The 11,249-nt window shown below is 43.2% G+C and overlaps 1 protein-coding gene across 1 annotated transcript in view; it reads right to left on the bottom strand.

Annotated features, from left to right (window-relative positions):
• CPLANE1 (ciliogenesis and planar polarity effector 1) overlaps positions 1–11,249 on the bottom strand; it is a 100,238-nt gene that overhangs the window by 54,939 nt on the left and 34,050 nt on the right. The window contains 6 exon segments of the mRNA XM_042451335.1: positions 3,023–3,131; positions 3,232–3,393; positions 5,055–5,164; positions 7,130–7,268; positions 10,152–10,194; positions 10,196–10,314. Of these exon segments, the coding sequence (XP_042307269.1) occupies positions 3,023–3,131; positions 3,232–3,393; positions 5,055–5,164; positions 7,130–7,268; positions 10,152–10,194; positions 10,196–10,314 (682 nt within the window).

Below are 11,249 nucleotides of genomic sequence, written 5' to 3'. Positions count from 1 at the left end.
GTCCAGGTAAAATGCCAGTGCTCTCCTGACATCAAGAGAGTGTAGGCGTCGCTCCTCATCCGACGTCGGGTTGGATGCTAGAGTGGGCAACACAATGTCCTGGCACATGTGGAAAGCAGACACAACCTTCGGCAGGAAGGTGATGTCCGTACGGAGGACCACTTTGTCCTTGTGGAACCTCAGGAATGGCTGGTCCCTCCGTAAAGCACAGAGTTCACCCACACGGCAGGCAGAGGTGATGGCCACAAGAAAAGCGGTTTTCCAAGTCAATAGTCTCAAGTCCACTGTGGCCATCGGTTCAAAGGGCTTGGATTGGAGAGCGGACAGTACCGACTCCAAACTCCAAGCCGGCGTTGGTACCGACACAGGAGGATACAGGTTGGCACAACCCTTCAGGAACCCCTTCACCAAGGGGTCCTTGAAGAAAGAAACCCTCCCCCCCGAACTGGTCACAAAATAGCAGACAGGAAGCATTTGATGGATGTGAGGGACAGCGCGCGCCAGCCAAAATTGCCATCAAACTCAGCAACCACTGGAGTGACACCTTGGCAGAGACAAAAACCCTTTTGTCAAGGAAGAGGGCAAAATCTCCTCCATTTAAGGGCATAGAGCCTGGGTGGGAAGGTTTTTTTTTTCCTCCCTCGCACGCATATCACCGTCCTCACTGCCTCCGGCAAGGCAGTCAGGGCCGAATCATCCAGGCTACCAGCGGCAGGCTCTCGATGTCGGGGTGGAGAATCCGTCCGTCCTGGATCGACAGCAGGTCCGGACGAGGGTCGAGACGGAGGAAGCATCTCCTGGAGAGGTGGAGAAGGGATGCGAACCACGGCTGTCTCGGCCACCACGGGGTGATCAGGATCGCATGCGAGCGGTCCGTTGTCATCTTGGACACCACTCTGATGATGAGAGGGAACGGAGGGAAGGCGTAGAGGAGCTGCCCCGTCCAGAGGAAAGCGAATGCGTCTCCGAGGGATCCGTCCAATCGCTTCCTGGAGCAGAACTGGGGACAGTGGCTGTTCCACCTGTTCGCGAAGAGGTCGATCCGGGGGGTTCCCCACTGGTTGAAGAGGTCGCTGACCGTCTCGGGATGGAGCCTCCACTCGTGGCACACCGAAGGAGATCTGCTGAGGCGATCTGCCAGCTCGTTGTCCTCCCCGGGAAGGTGAATCGCCTGGAGGAGGACGCGCCTCTGGATGCACCAGTCCCAGATGCGGAGCGTGAGGTCGAGCAGGGTCCTGGATCTGGTACCACCTTGTTTGTTGATGTAGTACATCACGGTGGTGTTGTCCGTCCTCAGGAGGACCACTCTTCCTGCGACAGCAAACTCGAATGCCCTCAAAGCCTTCTCTACTGCGAGCATCTCCAAAGCGTTGGAGGAGCTTGTCTTGTGCGGACCACCTGTCTTTGACGACGAGATCGAGCAGGTGGGCGCCCCATCCCTCCAGGGATGCATCGGTTGTCAGAGTCAGTTGTGCCTGAGGCTGATGAAAAGGCATCCCGGTGCAGACGTTGGAGCTGTCTAGCCACCATCTGAGGGAAGCGGCCACCGGTCTCGGTACCGTGAGCCACTTTGAAGGAGGGTCCTCCAACGGAGAGAAGACGGAGAGGAACCAGGATTGGAGCGGCCGAAGACGAAGTCTTGCCCAGGGGGTGACGAATGTCGTTGATGCCATGTGGCCCAGGGCGACTTGGACGTCTCTGGCTCTCACCCTTCTGTGGGAGATGCACGGCCTGAGGGACGTTGTCAAGGCCTGAAACCGGTCCGGAGGGAGGAAGGCTAGGCAGTTTTCGGAGTCGAGGATGGCCCCGATGAACTTGATCTGCCTGGTCGGTGTGAAGTGGGACTTTTCCCTGTTCACGACCAGCCCGAGGGAGTCTAAAAGGTGCAAGGCGAATGAGACTGCCTCCTGCAGCTCGTCTTGGGATTTGGCTGTAAACAGCCAGTCGTCCAGGTAGGGAAACACCATGAAGCCCTTCTGATGAAGGTATGCCACCACCGGTGCCATGCACTTGGTGAAGACTCGTGGGGCCGTGGCCAAGCCGAAAGGAAGCACGTTGTAGTGGTACGAGTCGGAGCCGACAGCGGAGGTGGTGGAAGGGGTCCCGGCCAGGACACACACCACGCTGGGAACGGCGGCTCTCCCAGATCCAACGCTGGACACACTGGCCCGAGAAGATGAGCCGGGGGGCGCCGAAGGCGGGACAGAAGATGACCGCGAACCTCCCTCTTGCACCTTCCCCAGGGCGATCGCCGAAGTGAGCCGGGACTCACGTTTTTTCCGGGCCTGAGAGGAGATGGATCTGCAGAGCAGGCAGGCCTTGGTGTCATGGTCCTTGCCCAGGCACAGCAGGCAGGAGGAGTGCAGGTCCTGGACGGGCACCTTGCCCCCGCAAATGTTGCACTTCTTGAAAGGCGCAGGCATTTCCAAAGTCGTCAAAGCCAGTGGGAGAATCCGTAAACGAGGTCAACAGTCCAAAGGTCCGAAGTTACCAGGGGCGGGAGACAAAGAATGGTCAAGATACAGTCCGAGGTCAAAAAACGAAAGTGATTCCAAGCAAGCAAAGCAAGCGAAAGTTCCCTGAAGCAGCTAGCGCGGCGGAAAAAAGGAACTGGGGAAAAGAGCGGGAAGGCAGGGGCCTTATAACGGGTGGGCGGAGTTACCGCCAAAAAGTTTCAATATGTTGCAGAGTTAACTCTGCCCAGTGATTCCAGTAGGTTCCGAGCAGCACTGCGCAGGCGCAGTAAAACCCATTTGTATGATTCGCAGAGACCACGAAGAAGAAATAAACTCCTCTCCACACTGCATGGGGAAATCTGAAAGAGCTGCTATTACATTTCCATAGTGACCCATAAATACGTTGACCTAGGATTTTGGGGTCAATTTTTGGGCATACATTTTTAGACTTATGGACTAGTATATATGGTATAAAGTGAATTTCCTGAGAAAAGCTAATTAGTTTTAAAGAAAATGCTGATTAAGTAACTTGTCTATTTTGTTTCCTTAAACAACATGCACATTACCTTTCACTATGCAGTGTCTAAGTCGCTGGTGCAAAGCATTATATTTATCTCTTAATGGGACTCTTACATCTTCAAGATTAGGAAATACTTTCACCAAAATTTCTGCCACCTGTACAAAAAGAATTTAAGATTTATTTAAGTTAATTACCAACTATGAACACAAAGAATATAGTTTTTTAAAGAAAACTAAACTCTGTCATAATCTATACCTTTTTTATTGGTGGCAATTCTCCAATAAGGCTCAGAATAATGTCTTGGACAAGTTCTTCAATATTCATGAAGCGAGCAAAAGGGAGCATTCGACAAGCCCACTCCAATGCACTGAGAGAGTTTTCAATTATACAAGTGTCAAATTCAATTTTCTTGCATTCCTAAGGAGATAATGTCACATAACTAATTGAAGATTTAATATGAAACCTATTATCTCAATCTTGAACAGTATATGACAGCACAAAATGATCTTCAATCGGATCTGTGACAGTCATCTATTACTTGGAGCAGCCAAATTAATGGACTTTAAGGGAAAAAAGGGTAACATGAGTGAGGGGAACATGCAGTCTATTAAGAGTTGATATGATAGCCCTGTTTAAATATTTGGAGGGATTTCATGTAAAGGAGGATGGATCAAGCTTGTTTTCTACTGCTCCAGTGAATAGGACACAGAGCAATAGATGCAAACTATGGGAAAAGAGATTCCACCTAAACATTAAGAAGAACATCCTGACAGTAAGAGCTGTTTGACAGTAGAACACACTCCTTTAGAATGTGGTGGAGTCTCCTTCTTGTGAGCTTTTAAACAGAGGTTGGATGGCCAACTGTCGGGGGTGCCTGGATTGTGTCTTTCTGCATGGCAGGGAGTTGAGTTAGATGGCCCTTAAAGTCTCTTCCAACTGTATGATTCTATGATTCAAACTCTTTTCTTCCTCAGATGGCCTCTAATACTGGAAACAGACTGAAAAACACATGCCTCTCTAATACTCAGTAGAAAGACTGTGGAAACTTGCTCCTTTGTTTGCTCTTTTAAAATGCATAGGAGCCCTGGTGGCACAGTGGTTAAATGCCTGTACTGCAGCCATTCACTCAAAACCACAAGGTTGCGAGTTCAAGACCAGCAAAAGGGCCCAAGCTGGACTCAGGCTTGCATCCTTCTGAGGTCGCTAAAATTAGTACCCAGACTGTTGGGGGGCAAATTAGCTTACTTGCTAATTAGCTTACTTGCTGTTCACCGCTATGATCTTTGGAATAGCGGTATATAAATAAAACAAATTATTAATTATTAATTAATAAGAATTCATAAACTGTGAAAAGATGTGCTTTCAAATAAAAACCACAGGATTGGGGGGAAATGCAGGTCTGGGCATACTATTATGCCATTTTCATTAATCCTATAGGTAACTTTATTAAAAACTATACAGTGCTTTGTATCAATTTGTTTTTGTTATCTTAAGCAGTACCCAGACTGGCGCAAAGTGCCGGCCTGGATACGTACTAGGGTTGCCTTGGGGCGTCCTTTCCTGATGCCCCGCAACCCTAGTACATGGCCATGGCGTTGTAATGGTGGCGCCCTTTCTACATGAGTGCCACCATTATGACGTCACGGCTGCACCGCAGCCAAACAGCACAACGCGGACGTCACATCCTGGCACCGCTGCAGGGCACTTGTGGCCGCATCGAAAGGCCCCTTTCTCCACCACTGTCGGAGGCCTGGAAAAGCGGCGGATCGGGGCCTCTGGGGTTGCCGCTGTGGCAGCTTAGGCCTCGATCCATTGGGGAAAGGGGCGGGTGGGTGCAGGCCGCCCCAAAGGGGCAGTCTGTATCCCGCCTTAGGTTACTTAAGTCTGTTTTGAATAGCCATATAGCAACTTAGGAACTAAAATAAGTACTTAGGAACAGAATAGCTACTTCTTTAAAATACAACTACAGCTTTTAAGATTGGTGTGGCATTGCAAAAATGCAAACTTTTTTTTAGAAACAATAGCAAGTTGATGCAGCATTTCTCAACATGATTAAAATTCTGTGCCATCATAATCACTTTCTGATTTTCCAAATTCTCCCTTGCAGTTTGGTACCGTCTGCAATTGTCAGATAATCTTTCACGAACATGAAGCATCCAACACAATGCGCACAATTCTCTAAAGCAACCTGTGACAGAAAGACAGACAAAGTTTTAATGAGTTAAGAAAAAAGAAATGTTTCAACGAAAGTGTAATTTCTACTTTTTAATTAAAATAGCTCATTTATAAATTAGAGTCAGTGATCCAAAACATACTGTAGAAATAATCCAGTTTGAGACCACTTTAACTGCCCTGGCTCAGTGCTAGGGGATACTGGGAATTGTAGTTTATTGTGGCACCAGAGCATTCTAACAAGGCAGGCTAAATGTGTCACAAAACAACAGTTCCCAAAATCCCCTAGCATTTAGCCAGGACACTTAAAACTGGATTATTTCTGCAGTGTGTTTTGGACCTATGAGTGAGAGTTCAAAAAGTCTTTTTTTATTATATTAGCTTATATTTCTATGGTAACATGTTTTGTGAGTAATACAGGCTGAATGTTTTAAAACTGCATTACCCTGACTGAAGTAATATTGGACAGATCTTCCTAAAACAAGATAGGATAATTACATTTAAAAGATAGTGATTAAGTGGTCCATTACACTTTCCATATCCTTAACCTAAAATTGAAGGAACATAGCAATTTCTAGAACTTTTAATGATTCAATCACTTCGTGTTTGATTATTTTGTGTCAGATATTTCAACAAGATACAGGATGTACAAATGTTTCTACCAAGGTGCACATTGATTAATTACGTATATCATGGGAGTTTCTGGAAACCACCTTACTGCATTCTTATAGATAAGCACTGTAGCATATCTGAATACTTGGAAATATCTCCTTTCTTGTGAGGACTCTGTTGGCACCACTCAGTTTAGGGGTCCATGTTGCTCCAGTGAATTGACCAGTTCCTGGAATATGTCTGTTAACCCACTCTTCTGTTGTATCAGGAAGTCATCATGAAAAGCATTGCAGCGAAGAATAATTTTCCTAGACATAAGGAGCAATCTACAATATATGGGTTTATCCTACACTCCATAAGCTTGAGGTAGGAGTCCCAAACTTCTTTTTCAGTTTCAAACATTAGCTCCCTTCTCCTCCACACCAGTTTTGTTACAGCACTAGAATTCTTAGAGTTGTCTTCAACGTTTCAATTTTGAATCTGTTACTTCATGTATCCCTTGAGAAATTTCAAATCAAGTACCAGTCTGTGAACAGACATTTTTTTAGGAAGGCATGAAAAAGGCTGAATAGATTCTTTTGAAATTCTGATCATCTGGTATCTTCGGTATTACCACAATTTTTAGTAAATGTTGAATTTCCCTGCCATATTTTCTTCGTTTCTCAGTAACAGAGGATGTAGCTATCTTTCCTTTGATGTCTTTATAAACAGTGTTTTGCCCATGAGTTGCCACCTGAAGAACAGAGTGATCTAAAATTACTGTTTGCCATAAGTGAGTGAATACTGCTGTCTACGACCCCTCCTGCGATGTCCAGCTCTTTTCATAGTGAGGTGATTTCCTTGAAGTCTGAATTGGAACTGTGATCTATTCCACCTAGTATATATTTTCTATTTTCAATTTGCCTTTGAAAACGTCTTCCTCCACAAATGGAAAGAAAGATTTTCCTGAAGATATTCTTTTCCTATTACTTTTTATACACTCTTGGTTTTACATGTCTTCTGTCTTTAATTAAGTAGCAGAGGTCAACATCTGAAACTAAAAAAATCACCTACCTCAACATGGAGCATGAGATAAAACTATGTGTTATGGATTGTTTCTTCTGTCATCTAAAAACATCATACCCAAAACAAATTAAAGTCACAAGAAAACAGGATCAATCCATCTGTCTCATAGCAAGCAACAAGCAATCTATGAAACAGCACAGGGATGGATTAAAAGGTTCCTTGCTATTTTCTAGGCTGACTGGTTACACTACTAGACAATATACTCAGAATGCAATATAGATGGTTTAATAGGATAACAGTGGAAATGTATCACTTCTCTAACTTCATTTCTTTTTGGTGCCCTTGCACTTTTGTAAGTACAAACCTATAGTTTTACACGAAACATCATCAAGTCTATGATCTCCAGAAGATGTAGGCCTTAAGAATACTGTACGATACTGGCAGTAATTAAGCAAATTTTCTGGAAGAGCATTTAATGATGAAAGACCACCCTTTTTGTAGATCTGAAAGAGTAAAAACAAAACAAAGATTAGAGAAGAAGTAAGTTGTAAATTAGAACTAATGTTCTCAATTATTTTCAAATTAACTTCAGTTCAGGGTTGGTCTAAAATCTACTTCTAAATGCACAGGGCATAAGGCTAACAATTCTATATTCTAGGAATGCATGATACAGGAAGAAGAATACTTATTTCCCTCAGCACTGACACCATGACCCACTTGATGCATTTTGAGACAAATTTCCTAAGTCAATTAATGCCAGATTCAGAGGGGCTGGAGTAGAACAGGTAACACCAATTGTGAAGATTTCTTCTGGTATTTCTGGTAACGTGACAGAGATAAACCACAATGGATTGACTCCCCATAACTGCCACAAAACTAGAGCTCATGTGACCTAGATTTTGACCCATGGCTAAATAAGACAAAATACAAAACACAACCTACGTAGTCCATAAAATAAAAATAACAAATAATAAATAATTTATTTATATTTCCCGCCTCTCCCTACAGATCAAGGCGGGATTACAATCGGATAAAATACAGTAAGCAGTAAAAAAAAAACCACAATACAGATAGTTTACAATGGTAATTCCAATAAAAAAACATTAACTTTCCCATAATACAACAGCAATTAAAATTACATTTTCTCCTAATCATGATTGATGAGTTGGAACATCAGAGTGAATGGGATTATTTTGTACAGGGTCAGATGGGAAGGCCCGCCAGAGGGAATAAACAAATTCCCTCCGCAATTTAAACTACTGCAAGATAGAGTACAGAGAATAGACCACTAATATATCCAAGGTTCATAAGCTATGTCAAATGAGTATCAAATGTGAGAGAGCCAAAAAATAATAATTTGAGTGTGGTTTGGATGCATCCTCACATTAAATTAGGAAACACTATGAGAGAATGTGCCTAATGTAACATTGTTGGTATAGTGTGGAGAAACATCTGAAAAAGACACGTGCACAAGCTAACCTGATGTCTAGAGGGGTGACAGTGCCTGAAAATATAAGGAAAGAAAAATGTGTTGTGCCACTCTGCTCTAAAACTGTGAAGATTTTAGTGAGAGTGGAAGTGTGGACTACACGGTAGCCATACACATGTGGATGTGCTGATGGAGAAATCTGTTATCCCGACAGAGGGTGGAGTAATATGTAGATAAATAATATAGGGGGAAAACCTACAGCAAAAGAAAAAGAAGCAGTCAAAAATGCAAGCAAGTTGGGTTTAACCATCAGAATAAGGACATGGTTCTGGGGTTGTTATTTTAATGACTAGCTATTGTTTTAGCTTAAGTTTTACTGTTGTTTGCTTCTGGGATTTATTTTGAAAAGAAATATGAATATGAAATAATATACATATAGATAGCAGTGGTACCTCGGGATACGAAATACCCAGGTTACGAAATTTTCGGGATACGAAAAACCCATAGGGAATTATTGTTTCGGGTTACGAATGTTTTTTTCGGGTTACGAAAAAACTTTGTTTGGTGCTTTTTTCGGCTTTTTCGCACGGAAGCGCGGCTTTTCCCCATTAGCGCCTATGGCAATCGGCGTTACGAAGGCTTTTCGGTTTACGAAGCGGCCGCGTTACGAATTAATTTCGTAACCCGAGCACCACTGTATATATATATATATATATAAACATATATAAACCAGAGTAAAATACAAATGGCAAACACCATCTATAAGCCAATGTGACATTTTACTTGCAAGAAGCTCTAAATCAGAATAGTATCTGAAAGTTTAATGTTGCCTGTCATACAGTGGAAATTTTAGGTTTAAAGTAACAGCAAAAAAGACAAGGGCGGGTTATAACCGCCATAAAATACGTATGACTACGTATTAGGGTTAGGAAGGGGCGGTGCTTCCGCACCCCACCCTAGTACGTAGTCAATACGTAAATAGGCGGCGCTTCCACACGTATTGACGTAGCTTATGACATCGTGAGTGCGTCATTGGCGCCTCACGCGTCATAACCGCCCCGCAGGAAGAAGCTCCATTTTGGTGTCAGGGATGATGGGAGTTGTAGCCTTCACCTCGGGCTTGAACTCACCACCTGGTTGTGCACCGCACTGACCAGTTTTGGCCAGTGGTTAAGCTTAGCAAGAGTTACAGAGAACAGGCTGAAGACCCCGACAAACTCTCCAAGCTTCTCTCTCTTTGCTTCCACAGAAGTCTTCACCCTTCTTCAGGATCCAGCTGGTTCTTGTAGCTTCACCAAGACACCAGACAACTCGTAGTCTTAAATAAAGATCTACTTATTCTACTATATCAGCTCCAAACTATCCAACACAACCAATACAACAATACTATACTCCTCACTATCCACTACACCCACAAATACATTGGGATGTATAGTCATTATTATATTTTAATGCATGGTACCACCACTGTTGTCTGTTTCCACCCATTAGGCGTGTACACCATTCTCATTGGTTCTCGTTGCATCTACAATTAATGATCATCATCTCAGCCTTGACCACTTAAACAATTGTCAGGTGTGTCCAATTATCCACTTTACATTTCTTGTCCTTGGCATTCAGGACTTGTTAATGTATTACCATTTACACCTGTGGGTTCTCAATTGGCTTCTGCTGAGTCACCTGACTCTCACATACAGTTTTTATTTCATTACTGTATATGCCATGTTGCTTTTCCTTGACATTTGGAGCTCTTTTGCTCCACGAGGGAGTCGCGCGGTTTGGCTGCTGTGGGCTCCCTCGCGGAGGAAACAGCAGCACCGGCAGACCTCCGCAAAGCGGCGGCTGTTAACGCTCCACGGGCTACTTTATAATTTTATGGAGTACATATTTTGACTCTAAATTTTTTTCAGTATATTAGCATCACTATGGGCAAAGGTAAATCAATTTCATCGTATACCTTTTGCATTATTTTTCTTGTCTGTTTCAGCTGCATAAATACCACTGACAGCAGGAAAGGAACAATGTGAAGCCGGGAAAAGCTATAAGAATTCGTTGAACAACACCAGATACTTCTGTCGACAATTTATCCTCATTCTTAATGGTAAATCGGTGGATTCCTCCTAAAGATGGTAAAAAATAACAGGGCATAATGAACAACAAGGAAGTGAGTAAGTTATTATATTTATTTATTATTATATTATATTATTATTATCATTATTAGAACAGGGACTCAGAGTGTTGCTTAGAACATTAAAAGACGTACAATTAAAGCAGACAAAAACTTATACATTAAAACAGAATAATTACTGCAATTATTAAACAATTATATGTTAAATATCAATCGTGTTAAAAGATAAAAATGTTCAAAACACTTAAAAATAACAACCATAGCCCATATGGGCAGCCATAGAAAAGGCCTTCTCTCATGTTCCCATTAACTGTGCTTGTGATGGTGGGGGACGGAGAGCAGGGCCTCCCTGAGGATCTCAGAGCCCACGACAACCTGCTGCATCACAGATATCCTGCAAAGATGTCTTAAGCATAAGTGTACTTGTAGCCATTGACTGTGTAAACTGTAGCTGCATTCTCTTGGTCATTGGCTTTTTCTCATAATCATAGCACTGAAAATCATAGCAACCCTTAACCCACAGTGATTCATTCTAGAGCAGTCTGTCCCAATGATCTGGGATTGAATGATACACATCAAACCTCTGTACATCTAAACAGGCAGGTCCAACTCCTTGTCCCAGATTCTGTACAAATCGTGAACCTTTTTCTCCATCTTCTAATTCACTGATCTCCACCTTTGGGCCTCCAAATGTTTGGACTTCATCCCAGAAGTCCCAGTCAGTATGCTCATTGTTCAGGAATTCTGGGAGGGAAGTCTCAAAAATCTAGAGGACCAAAGGTTGAGAACCACTGTTCTAATTCCTTTTAAATTCTAATTCCTATTCCTGAGTTAACCAGAGAAGGGCTAACCAGATCAGGTTGGCAGGCTAGGAAATAATAATAATAATAATAATAATAATAATAATAATAATAATAATAATAATAA

Source organism: Sceloporus undulatus, chromosome 2 (genome assembly GCF_019175285.1).
Source record: "Sceloporus undulatus isolate JIND9_A2432 ecotype Alabama chromosome 2, SceUnd_v1.1, whole genome shotgun sequence".
Classification (NCBI taxonomy): domain Eukaryota; kingdom Metazoa; phylum Chordata; class Lepidosauria; order Squamata; family Phrynosomatidae; genus Sceloporus; species Sceloporus undulatus.
Note: the sequence above shows the minus strand (reverse complement) of the source record. Positions and strands in the feature narration are given on the sequence as shown.